This window comes from Corapipo altera, unplaced genomic scaffold, assembly GCF_003945725.1.
Source record: "Corapipo altera isolate COAL_440 unplaced genomic scaffold, ASM394572v1 2, whole genome shotgun sequence".
In the NCBI taxonomy this organism is placed as follows: Eukaryota; Metazoa; Chordata; class Aves; order Passeriformes; family Pipridae; genus Corapipo; species Corapipo altera.
Window position 1 is genome coordinate 6,076,013 of NW_020884890.1, and position 20,747 is coordinate 6,096,759.

At 36.3% G+C, this 20,747-nt stretch overlaps 1 protein-coding gene across 2 annotated transcripts in view; it reads left to right on the forward strand.

The window, feature by feature from the left end:
- The window catches only part of SMAP1 (small ArfGAP 1), an 89,595-nt gene that overhangs the window by 28,779 nt on the left and 40,069 nt on the right, over window positions 1-20,747 (forward strand). The window contains exons 4-6 of one of the 2 annotated variants that reach the window (XM_027644740.1): window positions 3,085-3,160; window positions 12,663-12,740; window positions 16,842-16,922. In XM_027644740.1, coding sequence (XP_027500541.1) covers window positions 3,085-3,160; window positions 12,663-12,740; window positions 16,842-16,922 — 235 coding nt within the window. The remainder of the gene's footprint in view (window positions 1-3,084; window positions 3,161-12,662; window positions 12,741-16,841; window positions 16,923-20,747) is intronic. The other variant, XM_027644741.1, reaches the window with a different exon arrangement.

Sequence of the window (20,747 nt, forward strand, 5' to 3'; positions counted from 1 at the left end):
GTTGAGTGAATCTTTCCCCAGCTCTCTTTTCCTGATAGTGATACAGGCTACAGGTGCTGATAAACAGACTTAGTTGTAACTGGATCTGAATATTCTCCTATGTCCAAAAGTGATTTTGGTTCTTCTGTTTATTAGATTCTATGCTCGATATGCTATGCTGGAAGATTTTTTTTTTTTGGAAGGGTTAGACTACTTTTTATAAAATGCACTTGAGCAAAATAGATACATTTTTTCATATTCTAGTAGCTTTTGAATTAAACATACATCCCCATAAGAAAAAGTCACTGGAACCAGATAGCACTGTAGTATTCTAGCTGTAATATTCTAGAACTTTATTTCAACCGTAGGACTGAAATACTTTGACTAAAACATACGCAAAAATGGATCTTGAAGATGTCTATTTTATTCTTACTGCAACTAACTTGAATTCACTGGTGCTATTGCATGAGAAACAATAATGCTTTACTCTAAGCTTTTCTTGTCAGATCAAGCCCAAAGTCTAATTTTTAGACTTTCAAAAGTAGGAACAAAATTCCTTTGTTCACTCTGTATACTTAATTATGTACCCTTTTGAACAGTTGTTAGCTTCTGAGTGGTGGACTTAGTCAACTGAATATATTTCATTGTTTGTGTTTTCTTTATTAAAACTGCAATACCAGGACAGGTGATGCCAAGATTTTCTATTTTGTTTCTCAGTTTCCCCATAACTTGGCATCTACTTACCTACTTGGCATTCGTGACAAGCTGTTGTGTTATGGGTGGTTTTTGTTCTTCCTCTTTGCTCTTTGTATCACTACAAAATTAGCTTTGTATATCACCAGTGTTCTGGTTATGAATATTCTCATGTTCTGAATATTCTTTTGGATGAACTATGAAAGTGTTTTGCATGTAATGATCAGTTTTGTATATATTCATCTGTATTAGTGTGTAAATTCCTGTAGCACTGTAATATATTTTTTAGGTAGTAAAGTGGACACACAGGAGAAATGTGTATGTGGCATCTGCACAAAATCTTTTTCTAAAGATCCCTGATCACATCTGCTTCTTAATCACAAGACCGACCTTTTTTAAGTATTTTTTTTTTCTTCCATTGTACTTGGCAGGGATGCTGTAGTGTAGAAGCTAACTTTGAGCATCATTGTGATGTTTTTTTCTATGGCAGCTTTAGCTTCCTGTTGGAAAATGGTTTTTTTCCAAGAATAGAGTGAATATTTTTTTTGTCTCTTCATTTTACTCAATTCTTAACAGTTTTGGCATCTGTCGAGGTTGCTTAAAACTCTTTTGTTAGCAAGAACACAGTAGGTTATTCATCTAAAGAAACTTAGGCATGGTCCAAAAATTCATGCATATTGAAGGGGGTAACTTGAATAAGGTGGATATTTTTCAAAAATAAGCCTCATGAAATTTAAATACTTATGATTCAGTGTTAATAATTTTTAAATTAAACCTTTCTAATTGTCTGAAGTATCAAGTGTGAATTCTGGGCAACTACTAAAAATACAAAAATACTTATGCAAAAGACCTAAAATATTTAACCCTAAAATCTGTGCAACCAAAACTTAGAACACCTGACAATCTGAATGTGGTGTCTGAAAATGTTAATTGTGGCAATTAGCTAAGACATTTTATTTGAAGAAAGATTAGTTTGTTCACGGGTATTTTATAACAGTCAAGTTTTGAATCTTTTCTCTTCTGTGTTAGTTATATTTTGGTACAGTTATCCAGTTGCAGCCCAAAAGCATGGGAAAAAAAATTAAATGCCCTTTCTCTATCTTCTCCTCCCACTGAGTTAATATAATCTGATAATTTTCAGTGCAATTTGGAAATAAACTTTTTGAGGGAACCCCATTAAGAATTAGCTACATCTGTAAAGTTGTGGGAGGTGCATATTACACAACTTCCATTCATCAGTGATTTAATAATATACGTTGAATTTTTTTTATTTTTTTTTGCAAAATGATAGTATAAAGGATAATGCAATATTAGTACTAAGATAGTTGTATATTGAAAGTACTCAAGATACCCTTTAGAATTTAGATATATTTGGAAAGAGGTAGAAAAGAATGTTTTGGGGTTTGTAACTTTTATGAAACAGTGTCTTCAGGTGATACTTGCATACTATTTGAAACTAAATGTGATTTTTGACAAAATAATTTGGTGCACAGAGTGAAGGGACCGAGCTCAGTGTTAATTTCAGGACGTAGTATGTGGAGCTAAAGTGTCTTTCCAAATTGCTTTGGAAGTTTAAGAGGCAATGAGTCTGAGCTTCCACAGTTGCAATTACAATTTTTGAATGGATAATCCCATTGCCGGACAAATTAATTAAAATTTATTCTACAGATACCAAAGAATCAGCTTTACTAAAGTTAAAGTGTTTACACTGCTTTGGATGAGCTGCTTTTATGAAGCTGAGAGAATAATTGAGGAAAAACTAGTTTTCCTTTTTGTATTTGAGCTACTGAGTTGCTAGTTCTGGTTTTCTACATCAGTATGCTTCCTGCTATTGCCATCTTTGCTTCAATATCTTTTTATCACTAGTGTTTTAGTTTTGTTTCCCTCCCACAGGGATGTTTGTTGTAACAGGAGACTCTCAAGGAGGACTTTTGGATCTCAGAGAGCTGTTTATTATAAGCTTTCGATACATGGTGTAACTTGTGCAAATCAGAGAACAGATGCATACATTTCACCTTTTTTTTTCTGAAGAGAAAGTATTTTTTCCCAAGTTAAGATGGTAATCTACAATTATTTACCGTATATAAGTACTGTTGTTCAAGTATTTTTAGTACTACAGCCAGGTAGGTTATAAATACCAGGTGAAAATGTCCTAACTGTGGAACACTGAGTTATACTACATATTGGTTTCTTAAAAGATTAAACTGATTAGTTCTCTGTAGTAAAAAGAAGTTCATTTTGGACACTGCAATAGCAATTGTTCTGTGTAGAGTGATTTGTTCTGCGTTTTTAAAACTACAAAATGAGATGCAAGAATCTGGTGCAGTTTTTGAATTTGAATAACCGTGAGCTTTTTAGATTAATGTTACTATTTATCTCAATGCATATTTTCCTTAAACTAGCTACTTCCAGAGCTGTGGAGTTTTTCATCAGGGATAAGTATGAAAAGAAGAAGTATTATGATAAAAATGCAGCCAATGCCTTCAATGTAAGTAAACAGTTTCACCGAGAATTCTGTCACTTTTTTTTTTGAAAGCTACGTAAGAGAAATGTAGGAAACATTATGTATGTTAAGATGTCTTTTAGAGTCAAAACTTTTTGAGACAGAGCTAACTGCTTTCCTCTGTATCTCTTGAAGGTTATTCCTGGGTTATATAAGTTTGACAAACATTGTCTATTACATTCATAACAACAGTGTTATGATCCAATAAGTAGCTTGCTTACGACTCCTTACATTCTGTTTTCCTCTTTCAGTGATGAGTAGTTCTTTAGCAGTATACTTTGAGTCCTTTCTAAATATATTTTTCCATGTTATAGGGATAAAATAGGATGACTCTTCCTGCTGACATTGTTTTGCCTCATTCTCTGTAATACCTTTATGAAGAATCCTAGTGTGTTTCAAGCCCCTCTTCTGCTGACTTCCAGACTGTTGCTTGCAGTGCGATGCACTGTAGTAGCACACAGACAATATGGTGAACCAGCTGTTTAATCAGGTAGTTGTGTGTTCACTGCAGTAAGTTGGTGAGGGCTTTTCTGGCAAAGCAGTTTTGAGAATGTCAGCCTTGGCTGAAGTTCACAGGCTTGTTAGTTTTTGATTGTTTGTTTTTTGATACATCTATTTCTGTGACATACAATCTAGTTAATACATTTTTATTTATATAGTTGTATTTATGCTGAAATATTATGCATAAACATAATACAGCTATACCCAGATAATGTAAGTATGGCCTAACATGTAGCTTACTTCTCCATCTTACTAGGCGGTGAACTTGGACAGTGAAGCAAGTATAGGTGTGGGCATAAAGAGTGAGAGTATATGCTGCCTTTCTCATCTGAGAAAATGGATCATTGAATGATGGTTTCATTTTAGAAGGGGAAAAAAAAAGTAAACCTGGGAACTGCAGAAGTGTATTTCATTAAGCATTGTTGAAATGGGGGAAAATTGCTTCACTTAGAAGGTAAAATACGATTGGGGTTTGAATTACACTGTCAGCTACACTTTACTTTTATTCCAAAGTAGAAAATAGAAAGAATAGTTTAAAATTGTACTTCTTTACAAAGTTCAAAAGACTCCAAAGATATTTCTAAACAGAGAATTTTGGTGTCTAATTTAGTAGTTCGCTGCTGCCTTAATATGTTCAAATGAATAATCAGATTTTGCTTTATTGTGTTGCAGTCTAATATGAATCTCTGTCATAGAAGCAAGGATAGAATCCAGACAAGCTGAAGAGATGGATGTTTCTGCTGAGTACTTGCTTCCTACTTGGGCTTTTCTTTCACTGACTAATGTAAATGGCATAATCTCTTAGGAATAGGAACAAAATCTGATTATGAAATATTTTAGCAATAGATGACTCATGCATATTCACAGTCACCTGCATTTATTCAAGGCCACCAAACATCAGGCACTGGAAGGGGCTGCCCAGGGAAGTGGTGGATTCTCCATCCCTGGAGGTTTTTGAGATAAGACTGGATGTGGCACTTAGTACCATGGTCTAGTAACCACGACGGTAGTGGATCAAGGGTTGGACTTGATGATCTCGGAGGTCCCTTCCAACCCAACTGATTCTGTGATTCTATAATTCTGTGATCAGGTTTGACCTGGGCAGTCTGAAATCACAGTTATGCTGAGATCCTAAAACTACAGTAGCACCTACAGTCGTCGTCTGGTGCTTATATTGGGTTACGTTTGTTGGCCCTGGCCCAGCTCACAGGCTTGTGTAGTGCTGTGACTGGTATTGTATTCAGTGATCATCTTTCCCTGACAAGGAAGAGGAAGAAAAGGCAAAGCTGAGCCTGCATTCTTCCTGTCTCCTACTGACCTTTTCTCCTCTGGATACTGTTGTCAGGGAAGACGACGCTTCCAGCACATAGAGGTCTGTGGGAAGTTTGAGAAGAATGGAGTGAGGAAGGGAGTTCTATGGAGTACATGTTTCCATGCCCCTTTGCAGGGTGTTGTGACAGTTTCTAAAACTTTATTTTGCAGTCCTGATAACATCTGAGACACCTTCTCTCTTCCTGCCCTGCCAGAAGGTGGCTAAGATTCCCTGGGAACTGAGGGGCAACTGTGGAGAAAAGGGGATTTTCCTATTTGTAGCCTTCAGTTCCCCCATGAAGTGTTTTGGTAGCATCAAAGCACTTGCTAGTACATAATTTCAGGAGTAACAGTAAGTGAAAACAGTTCTTGTGAACTGTTCTAATGGGGTGTCAGTGCTACACCAGGGCAAGCTCTTCTTGAAGGTATCTTGACTTACTTTTGCAGAGAACACCTTGTGCCTATTTTTAATCAAAATTAGCATTGTTGGGGTGACGTGAGCTTTTTAGGACCCCTTTCATTATCACCTTTGAAACAGAATTACTTTCTGCTTGGATTAGGACCAATTTAAGTTGGAGATGCCTATATATGTTGCAATTTGGTAAAATGAATCCCTTCTGGGTATAAGCAGATAATAGAGAAGTGCAGAAAGAGGCTGCTATGCCCTAAGGATCACTTTCCTTAGCGTGGTAATTTCACTGAAGTGGTGTTTAAAAATTTAAGGGGCTTTCCTAGATCTCATCCACTGTTACAAGTTGATGGTGGTGAAAGCTTCCTGTAGCATAAAAGTTGTTTTGAACAGATTGTCTTAAAGCATGCAGCACAATATTTCTCTTAGGTTAAGTTTATCGAGTTCATAAGCTTTTCAAGTTTGTCTAACAGTACATCTCTGTTAATGTATTCCGTCTGTTGGAGCCCAGGAGTATATGTCAAGGTTCAGTTTTTGGTTGTCAGAATTCATGTATCTTTTGTTACAAATTTTTTTATTTCTAATTCTTAATTATATGAGATGTTTTGTTTTCTGACAAGACTGTTGTATTACTAAATTCGTTTTTTAGAATTGCACACTACAATAACAAAATTAGCTAGAGCAGAAACCAGTAGTGCCATCAAACATGCAGATAAAAAATATGCAAATATGAAAAATTGAATTATTTTTCTTGTGGTTCACTGAAAAGCAATGCAGAATAAAGCTATGGGGGAAAAAAAACACCTGTGGTTTTATTGACTAGTTACATTTTAAATAGAATAATGCATTTAAGTAAAAATCAAATATACATTAGAATAATGTTGACTAAAAGTAGCTTGACTTTAAAAAATATTTAAAATCTATGAAAATGTGTAGATCTGAGAGTTCTCTGTTCCATCATTTTAGGAGAAATGTGAAGTGAAGGTTCTGTAACGCTGCTCAAGTGCAGATGTAGGTATTATCACAAACAATCTCTACAGCTTTTAATACAAATAAGTATATAGGGGAATGCATATGGAAATTGCCTTATTCAGCGTGGATGGTGAATCAACTAAGTAGATTCCAGATACTTTCAGTCTCAAAAATTATGAACTGGTACAATCTATTCTACTACATCAAGTGGGAATATATTATCACGTCCTGACAATGTTTTAGAATACTAAACAAAGTTTCTATATTTAAGAAAGCGTGTGAATTTTCTATGAAGCAGATGTTTTCTATGGCTTAAGTTCACTGCAGGAACATTTTTCACATTTTCCTAAGACACTGTGTATAATTTAACAAGTATGAACTTAGGCAACTGGCTAAAATGTGATGTTCATTAAGAGATTGTGATGGCACACCTTCCAGAAAGTTATCTTAAAGGAGATTAAATCTGTAACACATTTACTGCACTAAGTATGTTATATATAGGCACCTTAAGTTGGATAAACTGGGATATGACAGGGTACGTGAACAGTAAGTTTACAGTAGCTATCATTCCAAAGCATTCTGTCATTGTCGCGGTGAGAGGTTACCAGTTACCCCTCCCAATATTGCAGCAACTCTAGTGGGTTTTTCAGTGGTCTGTGAAAAATCTGTGAATTAAGTGATATGAAGTATTTTTAAAATATGTTAATCAAGATAGGCATCAGTAGGAAGCACTGAAATACTGTACAAGAATTATGACTTGAAGCAGGGATAGTGAAAAGGGGATAAATTATTTTCAAGGTCATTCTGTTAGAATGGGTTAAATTATAGAATTGCAGAATAGCGTGGGCTGGAATGGACCCTTGGACATCATGCAATTCTCCCTGCTTAAAGTAGAGTCAGCTAGAACAGGTAGCTTAGAGCCATGTACAATTGAATTTTGAATATCTCCAGGGCTGGAGACTCCAGACCTCCCTGGACAACCTGTTCCAGTATTCAACCACCTCCACGCTAAAAAAAATAAGTCAATTTATTCTTATGTTTCAGTGGAGCTTCCTGTGTTTCAGTTTATGTTCAGTGCCTCTTGGTCCTGTTCCTGGATACCACAGGCAGCAGTCTGTCTGCCTTAGTCTTTGCTCCTTACCCTCTCCCTGCCCTTCCAGCTTTCTCTCCTCCAGGCTAAACAACCTAACTCACTATGCCTTTCCTTGTCTGAAAGGTGCTCTGATCCTTTAAACATCTTGTTGTGCCTTTGCTGGACTTGCTTCAGTGTGCCCATGTCTCTCCTGTGCTTGTGAGTCCGTGATGCTGGCTCATACCCAACTTATCCACCAGGACCTCAAGGTCCTCTTCTGAAATCTGCTTTCCAACCACTTGATACTGAACCTGTACTGGTGCATGGAGTTATTATACTGAAAACATTGGTTAGGCTGGACAGGGGAAGTGGAAGGAGCTTCAATAAGAGATTAAAAGCATCTGTTTTGTTTATCCAGTGCCAGCCTTTAATGAAGCCATGCTAACTCTAATATCTAAAGGAAAAACTAAATAATCTAAAAAAAAAAAGTGGGCAACAGTAGGTGCAGATGTCCTTGTTTAGAGTTGGAAAAAGTATTTTGTGCTCAAATCTATTAAATATATCTGTATTTGCCAGAACAGTGCATAATTACATCTCTGTTTGATGTAAATTTTGTGAATATCTGTAGCTCTGCGCATATTCAGCTTATGCATAAGCTTCACCCTATTCCTGTGACAAGGTACGATCACTCTGAAGGGATTGAGGAGTGGTGAGTGTGTTCATAATATTGATGGAAGAGCAGTACTGACTTCTTTGAAAAGCCAGCTACGGCTCTGTTCTGTAAAACATGGGACTTTGAACATTTTTATGGGGTGTCAAGCATTAAAGCACTGAATGAGGGAGTGTTGTGGTTTCACTTCAGCTGGCAACCAAGCTCCAGGCAACCGCTTGCTCGCTCCCCCACCAGTGGGATTGGGAAGAGAATTGGAAGGGTAAAAGCTGGAAAACTCATGGGTTGAGATAAAGACTCAGATTGTAGAGAAGGTTGTAGGGAAAGCAAAACTGTGCACACAAGCAAAGCAAAACAAGGAATTAATTCACTGTTTCCCATGGGCAGACAGGTGTTCAGCCATCTCCAGGAGAGCAGGACCCTATCACATGTAACAGCGACTTGGGAAGACAAACACCATCACTCTGAACGTGTCCCCCTCGAACCCCACTTTATATACTGGGCATGGTGTGATATGGGATGGCACATCCTCTTGGCCAGTTTGGGTCACTGGCTGTGTCTCCGCCCAACCTCCCATGCACCCCCAGCTTCCTTGCCAGTGTGGCAGTATGAAAAGCAGAAAGGGCCTTGATTCCTTGTATGCACTGCTCAGCAATAACAAAAACATCTCTTCATTATCAACCCTGTGTTCAGCACAAATTCAAAACATAGCCCCACACAAGCCACTGTGAAGAAAATTAATTCTACCCCAAGCAAAACCAGCACAGGGAGACATTTTAGTAATTTTTAAAAAAGCCTTGCCAGTTAGCCTAAAGAACTTTGGAACCTTGCCAGAAGCTTAAAGTTTGTAGGTAAGTGTTATTAATAGTACATTACTATTCTTATACTCCTTTCAGTATTTCAAGAATAGGCCTTTTTAAAAATGTCAAGCAATTGATTGTGTGTTTGTGTGCATCTAATAGCAGTCTATAATTGCTACTGCTTTAAGATAAATTGCTGATTTTACTGTTGTCAACATTCGTTGGAGATGTAAAGTAATGAAGTCAGAAGTCTGCTGAAAGAAGAAAAACATATGTTGAAGCTGAACTTAAAGCCTGCCAAATGAAAGCAGAGTAGTCCTCTTTGTTTAGGTTATTTCCCTGCATATTGTGTGTGTATAAACTGGCCACTCGAGGGCACCTTTGTATTTGTTTCAGCTGCAAACTTTCTAGATGGTTTGATAATACATTCATTAAAGACAGTATTGAGCTTTATTTTGCAAAGTGGCTATTTTTGCTGTATTGTCTTTCTAAAAAGGAGTCCCAAGGTGCACACAATGGAAAGAGATTCAAGAATTGCTAAAAATTAAATGACTACAAGTCTTCTGGTCTGAAGTGCAGTAGAAATTTTGTGAACATACAAGAAATATGGAAACTTAAGAAACAGCTCCTTGCTTTCATTCTCCATTTTAGGCAATCCTGAATTAACTTCTTAATCAAAAACCCAACTAAGTTAAAAATCAAAATTATATATTTGAATGCTAGTTGTCATTCTGCAGTACATTCATAATGCACACAAGCACATCACCATTATTCTTTTTCTAGTAGTATGTGTGATTGGTTGCAGGGGTTACCATTGGTTTTGTCTGGTACTTTAAAGTGTCAATAATCAAGAATGTCTTAGTTGACAACTTTCCAGAGCATAGTGCAAACATGTTATCAGAGTAGATCGGCGTGTGCTTTTATACTTGAATTGGAAGTATGCCTGGAAATTGTCTTGGATTTTGATGTAGATATTTAGATGGCTGTCAGCCAGCACCCCCAGATCCTTTTACCCCAGGCACATTTCCAGCTGCTCTTTCCCAAAAGACCCAAGTTCAGGACCTGGCACTTCACCTTGTTGAATCTTACTCAATTGACCTTGGCCTATGGCTCCAGCCTGTCAGATCTCTCTTCAGAGCCTTCCTCCCCTCCAGCAGATCAACACTCCCACCCAACTTGGTGTTAGCTGCAGACTGACTGAGGCTGCACTCAATCTTCTCATCCAGATCATGGATAAAGATATTAAACAGGACTGGCTCCAATACTGAGCCCTGGGGAACCCCACTAGTGACCAGCCACCAGCTGGATGTAGCAGCATTCTGCCCGGCCGTGCAGCCGGTTTTTATCCAGCGAACAGTGCACCTGTCCAAGTCACGAGCAGCTGGTTTCTCCAGGAGAATGCTCTGGGACATGGTGTGAAAGTTTTTACAAAATTCTAGGTAGACAATGTTCACATGTTTAGCTTTGTCCAGCTGCTCAGTTTGATTGGATTTTTTCATTCAGCTTTCCTTATCTAGCACAGCATTGTAGATAACAAATTTAACACGATGCAGTGGTGATAAAGCTGTTCAGCAGCCCAGCCTCGTGCTGTTGCTTTCATTATATAAACTTAATCAGTTCTTTATACATTGTAATATGTCTTCTCTTAAAGATTAGCTGCAGTTGTGTGCCTTTTGTATTCTTGCTTAGTTGAATATTTGCATATGTGAAGTGTGCTTTCAAGTTCTCCTTTTTTGCCTGAAGTGGTTGTAGTGCTGCTGGTTGTCTTTAAACATTACGCTTGGGCATTTCTCAACTTGTGCATCCTGTTATATATCCCAAGCTAGATAGCAACTGCATTTCACTCTGTCTTCTGCTTATAGCTTGCATGACACCTTTTCATTGGTTCTATGATTCTCTACTTGATTATCAAAACTATAATAATTGCTTTCAGCCCTTCGTTAGGATTACCTTCTCCTAGGTTAGATAACCCCTTAATTTATGAAGATGGTATGCAGATTGAGAAGAACTATTATGGGAGGATGGAAATTGATGCAAACATCTGTAATGCTCATTTTTCCCCTAACCCCCAAATGAAATTCTGCTTACCTGGTTCTGTGTAATGAGTAGCTGTTACCTGCTGTTCACCTGTGAGAGCTATCAAGCTTAAATTCTAAAATCTGAAGCATACAACAGAATGAAATACACTGCAAACCCAAACCAAGAATCACACTTTAGCAACTTGAAAGTATACCTAAGATGTTTCATTGTCAGAATTTCACATATTTGCATTTAATTGAGATCTTAGTAAGGAACATGATGTTAGAGTCCATACTTCAGTATCTTATATAGTTACCTTATCATTTTTCTGACATTATTTTGTTACAATGTGGTGCAGTCTGAATAAACGAGATCCCAATGTTCCTATAGCAACAGAATGCTACCATTTGAGAAACTGCTTCATTGCAGCAAATATATCCATAACTCTGCTAATAACCTGAGGATTTTAAAACAGTAAATTTAGAAATGAGGATTCTGTTTCATATTTCTGCAGGTAAAATTTGGTTTTAAAATTAAACCTTATAAATATCTTACCTGAAGCTCTACACCACCTTCCAGCATAGGAAGAGTTTCTGAATTTGTAAAAATAATAAATATATATATTCTATGAATATTCCAGCTGTATAAGCCAAGGTACTGGTAGGATTTTCTGTAAGAATTAATGGGTGTTGAGGCATGAAGGTAGAGTGGTGATTTTATCAGCTTTCAGTTTCCGTTTAGCGCAAGCTAGTTTTTTTAGGCTAAGTAAAAACATGTCATCTAAATTGGTTATTTTGACCCAACATAATGACCTGATCTGTAAGAGCTTTATTTATTTCTAAATTTTCCTTCTGTATAGTGTAGGTGATACAAGACAATCTAGAAGTGTCAGCTTTATAGCTCTGAAGATCTACATGTTTGGAAAATTTATTTCAGTTGCATTTTTATAATAAGGCAATAGAAAGATAATGTTTCCATTAAAGTGATCAGCTATGCATAGAGAAATAGGATAGGAAGATGTATGAAAATACATTTAGAGAAATCGTATTTTCTTGAGCATATATAACTTACACTATTTGGATAATTCTGGAAGTCTAGTGGTATTAATACCAATTTTACATACCTATTCCTAGAAAAGATGTCTTGTCTGGGAGGTCTGTCAACCCACTGTTAAGATGCAGCTTTATATTAACCCTAAGCTCTTTAAGTACGTGGAGTGCTCTTAGAGAAGAATTAATTAGAACTTTAATTAACGTATAACTTTCAGAGTTATTTTGCATTCCTCTTAATAAAAGTATTCTGTTACAGTGAACAAGAACAAAGGCACTCTCTTCTCTCCCCCTCCTCTGGGACAGTGTGCCTTCATGCTTCAGGACATTAATATTTCAGTAGTTACACTGGATAAAAATTGAACAATGGATGAAACCTAATTATTTTTCTTAGGCCTGTGATATGATCTTATCCAGATTCATTTGCTTATATTCTGTTCTAGTGAGTTTCATTATAAGTCACACTTTCCTGCCTGAAAGATTTCCTTTAAATCTTGTACTCAGAAAAAAAAGGATCAAATATTTTGTCTCCTCTTTAAACTCCTTCTATGTTGTGTAACCACGACCACCAAAATTATTGAAAGAAAAGGAATGAAAATCATGTCTCTTAGCCACCTCTGCTCCCTCACTTCCCAGCTGTTCTTGCTTATTTTCTTTCTCATTTCTTTCCTGTGTTTTGTACAGATATCATCATCTGATGCTGCTCAGCCTTTGGCATCCTCTCCTTCTCTGCAAGCTGCTGCTGAGAAGAGCAAAGCAGAGGTATATTGGTTTGGGTGTAACTCTTATCAGGTTACAGCTTTGCGCAAATGTTTACATTTCTATAGGATAATTTCACTGAGGTAACTTGAGAATTTGAATTGCTGATAATACTTTACACATTTAAAATATTTCTCTCCATTTTTCTTGGAATAGCTAAATGAAAAGAACCAAAACAGCCGGACAAAGCATATGTGTGATTGTTACCTCTTGATGTTTCTGTGTCAAAATTTTGGTTCTGCTCTGGTTTAGTGTCACAAAACTGTGGAAAAACCATTTCATTCCCAGCTAATGGGTATGAGTGACATTGTCGTGTCTCCTCAGGCATAATTCTTGATATCTTTTTTTTGTATTACTTGCTTGTTTCAGAATCTAAATTATCAGTATTGTTCCAGCCATTTAGTTTGTTCTCCTTGGAGATAAATGTAGAATTAATTTGGCTCATACTTCTAGCTGGGATATGTATATATGCTGATGTTACATTAACTGTTTAGAAGGGCCTTTGAAAAACTTAACACACAATTAGTAGGTGAGGCATCATTTGTGTCAGCTTTCAGTAACTGTCACAATTTGCAACAATAATGAAATATATTTTTTAGACTGGGAATGCTCTTTCAGATACTTCACTCTAAATTGAGATTCTATACAGAATATTAAATAATTTATGATCTGATCTTGTCACATTTTTTCCTTCTAAATACAGAATATATGGACCGACATTATAAATTATTTTAGTTGAACTATATTTAAACATTAAGTAAAGTTTAAATGACAGGGTCATGGACTAGACCACAAGCCTCGTTGAATTTGACGTGTTTTTTACGTTGTAGCAGGAGTAGCAGCAGCCACTTGGAATGAAACTTACCTTCACTTTCTTAGCCACCTCTATTTATGCATTCTCATTTGAAAGTTCCTCTGTGTAACAGTATGCCATGTTGATAGAAATGAAACTTGGGAAAAAACAGAATAATTTTTTGCTTAGAATTTAAGAGCAATATGAAGCCAATTTCATTTTATTATCTTCACAGTGCTTTTTGACTGCTTTTGCAAGTAATGAAACACTTGAGTTGAAGTTCTGGCATCAATACAGCATCTGAGAAATGTTTTTATTTTGTCTGAATTCATTTTTATCTAATGGAGCTGAGGCAGAAAGCTTGCATATTGAAATTGAGAAGCGTGAAGATGAAGGACTTCTGGGTTTTCAAGTGCATGGTGAAAATTAAATGAATAAAAATAAACTCACTGGGAATCAAGAGAGTTCCTGTGGGCTCTGTGAAGTGTGGAGGCAGAAACACTGGAGAACAGTTTATTTTAAGTCTCCATGTATTCACTGTGAAGCTTTCAGGGTTTTGTTAAGGACAACAAGAGGCATGTATTTGTATTTGATCACCTTTATGGAGTGTTTGCCATATGAAACTTTCTGCAAACCCTCCTTGATCTTGAAGTCTTGAAGATCAAAAGTTTCCAGATACTTTTTCCTCCAGAAGCAAGGTTTCTTTAACAAAACATATTTTAAAAAAACATTGGAGTCAAAATGGACATCCTGAAGATGATTGTATGCAAAAACTTAAACTCTGCTTTCACTGAAACATACTCAAGCAAATTTAAGGTAGTCTATTTGAAAAGTAAGTGTATTGTCATGGCACTTCCTTTCCTGGGAGGAAAGGAAACAAAATCATAGAAGGGACCTTAAAGGCCATCTAGTTCCAACCCCCCTGCCTTGGTCAGGGACACCTTCCACTAGACCAGATTGCTCACAACCCCATCCAACCTGGTCTTGAACATTTCCAGGGATGGGGCATCCACAATTTCTCTGGGCAGCTTGTTCCAGTGCCTCACCACCCTCACAGGAAAGAATTTCTTTCTAATATCGAAACTAAACCTACTATGATTCAGTTTAAAGCCATTCCCCTTTGTCCTGTCCCAGTAGAGTCCCTACCCATCTTTCCTGTAGCCACCCTCTATGTATCAGAAGACTATAAGGTGTTCCTGGAGTCTTCTTTCTTCTTCAGGCTGGACAGCCCCAACTCTCTCAGCTCATCTTCATAGGAGAGGTATTCCAGCCCACAGTCATCTTAGTGACACTTCTCTTGACTACTTGCTTCAGCAGATCCATGTTTTTCTGATTTTTGGGGGCCCCAGAGCTGGATACCAGAGGAAGGGTCTTAAGACAGCTGAGTACAAGGGGTAGAATCACCTTCCTTGACCTGCTGGTCACACGTCTTTTGATGCAGTTGTCTAAAATGTAGAGAGGTTCCTACAGGAGAAGAGATTAGGTTTATTTAAATTATTCAATTTATGAAGGTTGGAGTGGGAAGTGGGGACGGAGAATGAAAGACTTTTGGAAAAGTTACTGCTTTGACAGTATATGTGCATGTATATTAGAATGCAGGTTGGTACTAGGGTCAGTGAAACAGTAATGGAAGAAAGGCTAAGCTTCATTGAAAGACATGGTTATGCATTTGTAATCCTAGTTCAAAAAACCTACAAGTCACAGGCTATTACATGACTTCAAAATAAAGCACTGCCCTATACTTGTCCCAGTCATACAGACTTCTCTTGAACACCTTGCACTGCCACAGGTGAGATGCAGTTTAGACAGGGCCTCTGTTTTGGAATACTATGTTCATTTTTGTGTTCCTAATGTTCACTAAAATCTAAGTTGGTCTCTGTTTGTTTTTGTCAAAACAGGCATTCTAAATTCCCCTGCTGCAGTTTCATGACTGTGGTCATTGCTTTCTGTTGCTTGTAAGCAGGTGCTTGGTCTGATAGTCTGATTTTCCTGCAACTGAGTGTTCAGGTTAATGCCCGATGAAATAATTCACAAGGTTTAGTGGAACTTGAGTAACCTCAATCCATCCGGTAAATTCGGTGAAAGTTTTGAAAACTGATTATTGGAAGTTGTGAAGAATATGTTACTTGGGTCACTCTGTGCCTGGTCCCCCAGCAAAAAAAACCCCAATTCATCTTAGTGTTAGAACTATATGAAGTAAATACCATGTTATAAAGATTTAAAAATTATATATATTGGATGTTAAAAAAAAAACAAACAAAAAAACCAATGCTTATTGACACAAACTATAACCTAGTAAGCTATTTTATTTTTAATATTGGAGCTGCATAGACAGTTATCTAACCTCTCAGCCTTCCTCCTAATGTTAGGAAACTTGCTAAACAATAGCATTTTGTGAAACAAAGCTGTTTCAAAGCTTTGAACAAAGGGATACAAGTCTAATGACTAAAGAACATTTAGGAGTTACTATGAGGTAAGCCCTTGTGTCAATCCATTTTAATGTTCAAATATACTCAATAGTACTACACTGTAGCTGAACAAGGTAAATGCAGACGGATTACTGGTCTAAACTACTAACACTTTGTCAAAACAATTACTGGCCTAAAAAGTGCATATCTTCTGCATGTTATTCCTTAATGAATATTTTATGCTTTAATTCAATCAGACTAAGTCTGCAATATTGGCCCATTTATTCATTTAAAACCAAAATGGAGAAACGTCTGTAATGTCATTATGATGCATTCAGAGTAAAGGCATCTTTTATATTTTCACTTTCTGGAACAACTTAATGTCTTATGACTCAGGTGGTCTGTCATGGGACCTAAGGCAACTTTTTACATTCAGAAGTGTTGTTTAAGACACGTAGATTAGCTTTTAAAAATTAGTAACTTTCTGCAGAAAGCTGTGTGCAAATTACGTTACTGTAGTACTTTGGTCAAGGTAACTGACATCTGCCCTGATGAGAGAGGTTATCACAGTTAATGGAAGTACTTATAGAGATGGGTTTTCTCTTCAGCTCTGCACAGTTCAGGAGAAGCAACACTGGTTGGTTTTTTATTTCTGTCTGCCTAGAAGCAGAAATGCAGATGACTAGGTGAAATAGTGCATTTCTTGAATTCTCAAAGTTGCAGTATTTTTAGTACTACTATCTGAGCAAAATGAGCTTCACTTCTGGAAGCAGAGCAGATAGAGGCATAAGCTCTGATTTAAAAAGGAATAACTGAAGATATCTGTTTATATTCTATATGGCTGTAGACTTTCAATATGTTTGCAAATTACGGGTACTAGCAAAATGCTTTTTCTTTTTGCAGAAGGAAAAAGAAAAAAAGAAAGAAGAGAAAAAGAGAGAGAGAGAATCAGAAAAACCATCAAAACAGTTAACAGCTGAAAAGGTAAGAAGAGTTTATTTTCTACAGTTATTTAAAAATTGCACATAGTATTAGACATATACAGAGATTTGGGGGGAAAATTAATATGTATTTATATATATACACACGTGTGTGTATATGAATAATCTGGTTAATCCACATGAATCATTTACTTGTGCTGTTGCTTGCATACAAAGATTGGTTGACCATGTGAAGAGGAATGCGTTTAGGTAAGACGGGAATTAAAAGTTAAGTTTTGTTAAGATTTAAGCTCAGACTAAAAACCTAATTAAGGTTTTAACTTGTACCATTGCTATTCTTGCAATTTTCAGTTTTATTGAGTCCTGTATTATCATCTAATACTGTCTTTCATAAGTGAATCCATTTGAAACATCATCGTATAATTTATAGAATTTAAGTTAAAACTCTAGGTAACTTGAAAATACGCAACTAGATCATGTCACAAAATGTGACAGGCAAACCATTTAAGGTGCTTCTTTATACAACTATGCTAAAGCATAATGAGCAGCCTTAGCAACATAGGTACAATTAAGATTTCAGGTACACTTCTGTATAGAGTTAATATTAAACAAAAATGAAATGGGTAATTTAAGTACTAGATAGAATAATTTATTTTACTACATGTGTCCTCTCTCAGATTATGTGAATCCACTAGTATGTTCTGGTCTGCAGAATGCATTGGAGTCTCCATCTGTCAGTTTATTCCCCAACAGTGCAGTGTTACAATTATGAAAAATGTTGTATATTCATAGACTGTGATTGCAGATGTATTTCTAATTCAGTTTTCAAATAGAGTTTTTTTCATTTTGCATAACAAAGCAAGATACAAAAATATATACATGCTTCGGGGGGGAAAAGCCCTTACCCAATACAAATATCATTTTTCTGAAATTAGAAAGCAGTTTTGGACTAAGTTAATGCAGAAGCCAATTTTGTTATGATAATGTGTGTAGCTTCACTGAGATAGTGGAAAAGGATATCCTTATTCATATGGCAAGAGGTTAAAGCAAGTTTATGGGTGACAATAAAAACATTAGAGTTGTTGATTATTGACGTTTTACAAGGGCATCCAGCCAAGTTAAATGTTTTATTCTGGTCCTTAAAACAATATACTTTAGTTATAAAGGCTAAAAACTTTTCTGTGGTTTGGATATCTGAACTTCCTAGAGCCCAAAGGTCTACTTTTGGTCTGGGAGAGAGACAGTTTCCCTTTGCAAGGATGCCTGAACCTTGTTACGTGGCTGGTTAGGTGAGCAGAAAGGACAACCGAGTGTAGTTACAGCTGAGGAATTATCCTAATACTTGAAATAAAAACCAATTGAAATACCACTTGTCAGATTTATATTTGAAAAGTCATTAGATTACCAGTTAATGATTAAGCAAATAAAAAGAAGTATTTTGATTTTAACTACTTTTACTAGAAAATGTGGAAATTGGGAAATATATCTGTACTAGGTAATAGTGCTGTTGTAGCAGCTGCAAAATGTTTGAAATACTTCAGCGTATTTTATTTCATTATTAATGTGTCATCACTGATTGCTCAAATGGAACTCATCTGTGTGTCATCTTTTTAATTTAAGAGATTCTTCAAGCTTGGGATTTTCAGAGCTTTTAAAGATCACTCATTCAAAATAAACTGCTTTTAGACACAGCCTATAAACTTGATATATTTTAAAGTTGCAGTTGCTTTCTTAAATCTAAAAGAAAGAGACCTGTATCAAATACTTGTTTCTGTTGGAAAGTGCTGGTGAAATAGAGAACCAGAAGGTTTTATTTTTCTATATGAAATAATAAATTGCTGCTGCTGTGGTGTGATTCTACTTTAGGGAGCTGATAAACATTAGTATTTCACTAAGTTATGTACTTCTCATCCCGGTAGAGACTGCCTGTAGACTATTTTATATAGTGTGTGTTGAATCAGGAGAGGAGTGCAGGCATTTTGACCATAGTGTCATGTTTTCAGCAACCACATCAAGCAGTAGATGGTTATTTTTCCCAGTTTTCACCTTCCTGGAGGAGGAAACAGAATATGAGAATTCTTTGGACACTTCATATGTAATGTCACTGGTCACCTTTACTGCAGGCATGGTTTATCTCCAGTCTGGACATTCCAGGCTTGGGAAGTCAATCAGTTAAAAATACATGAGCAAGGAGTTGGCAGTTCTACCACAATTTTGAGACTTCTTTTATGTTAAGTTAGTTGAAGCAGTGTTTTAACTGTCCTGTGGAAGAATCAATAAAGATGGAAAAAATTACAGGTCTTAAACTGGTAGAAGGTTGAATCTAGGGAAGACTTCAGATCTCTTTGCAAGTGTCGTGTACTCCTACCAGTCTTAAGTTCATAGTGACTTCAGTTTTATCTTCCGAGTTTAAATTTCTTAGCTTTTTAAACAAGAATGTGCTTCCTAAAAATTTAAAATGTTCACATTCAATTCACATGTTTTGATCTCTGCTTCATAGAACTGACTAATCTGCTCCTACATCTGTGTAAGAGTCTTTCTGCCATGACTAACTGATCTTTAGCTAGTCTAATATGATTTCTGTTGCATTTTCAAATATCGCTAAAAGCTTGTAGCATTGATTTAATAAACTTTTGATCCCAATTGTGAAGTAAAAGATACTTTATTGATTATCATGCTATGATAAATAAGAACAGAAAATCATCTTTTAGCTGATTTAACAATTGTGAGTTTTCTTACGAAATGGCTTTTCAGTAAAGAAACCTCGTGCTTAAAGTGAGTTTTGTGGGAAATATTTTTTATGAGCGTTTGAACTGGATAAACAAGAGCTGCAAGAAGTGAACTGAGGATGACTTCACAAGTGATCAAATGGTATAAGGAATAACACTTTATTTAGTAAAGGCACTTGCATTGCTCCATTTAGAACAGAGAACTTGATTTGAGCTGTATGAATGACTTTTTGAGTTTCAGAGCAACTAGGACAGTTCTGGTTTTTTTCAAGACACCTGTTTATGTCCTCGTGCAATACAAATGCAAATGGAAAGGCCTAACTGGCAATAACGTCTTGAGGCTCTGGTGAAAAATTCATACGCTTAAATGTTCAGATTTTTGTAGTACTAAACTCTTTATGTAGCCTAATTTTTAAATTAAGAAAACCTGGTCTACAACAATGCTAGCAATCCAGAATTAACCAGAAGTTATTTGGAGAACTGTCCATGAAAACCTTGGTAAGTGTTTCTGATATCCTAAATTAGAAGGTTCGGCTAAGTCCATGACACTGAATGCTTTGGCAGGGTTTGAGTTCAGCACTGTGTAGTTTTCTCTGGTGCTTGTTTTATGGATTTCAAATGAGTTGAATACTTTCATGAAAATATTGTGATGTTTTCACTGTAAAATACTGCATTGTTGAGGACAATAGTTACTGCGAAACCACATCTAATTTCTTCAAAGTAAACCCTTTTAAGAGAAGATTGTGTTGTACTGGAACAGTAAACTTAAATGGCTAGGATGTAAAGAACAAACTATTCTTTTTCCCACAAACTACTTGTGCATTTGCAAACTAATATTGACATTCAAAGTTAAGACTTTTTTCATTCTGCTGAACATATCAGGATGATAAATGTTTCTGAAGGACTGCAGCAGTTACACTTGATTAACTGCAGTACAATATGACACTGTGAGTTTAGTTTGTTTTATTTGTTACATTTTGAGTTTGAAACTGGCTCTTGTTTTTGTGTAGAGTTATTTCAAGTGACAGGAATGGGTCAGTTGGAAGTTATCTTTCAAGAGTGGTATATCAAATGCCGTTTTTCTTCCCCAAAATGGAGACTAAATTGGCAGCTTAAACTCAGCAGTAACAGTGAGCTGC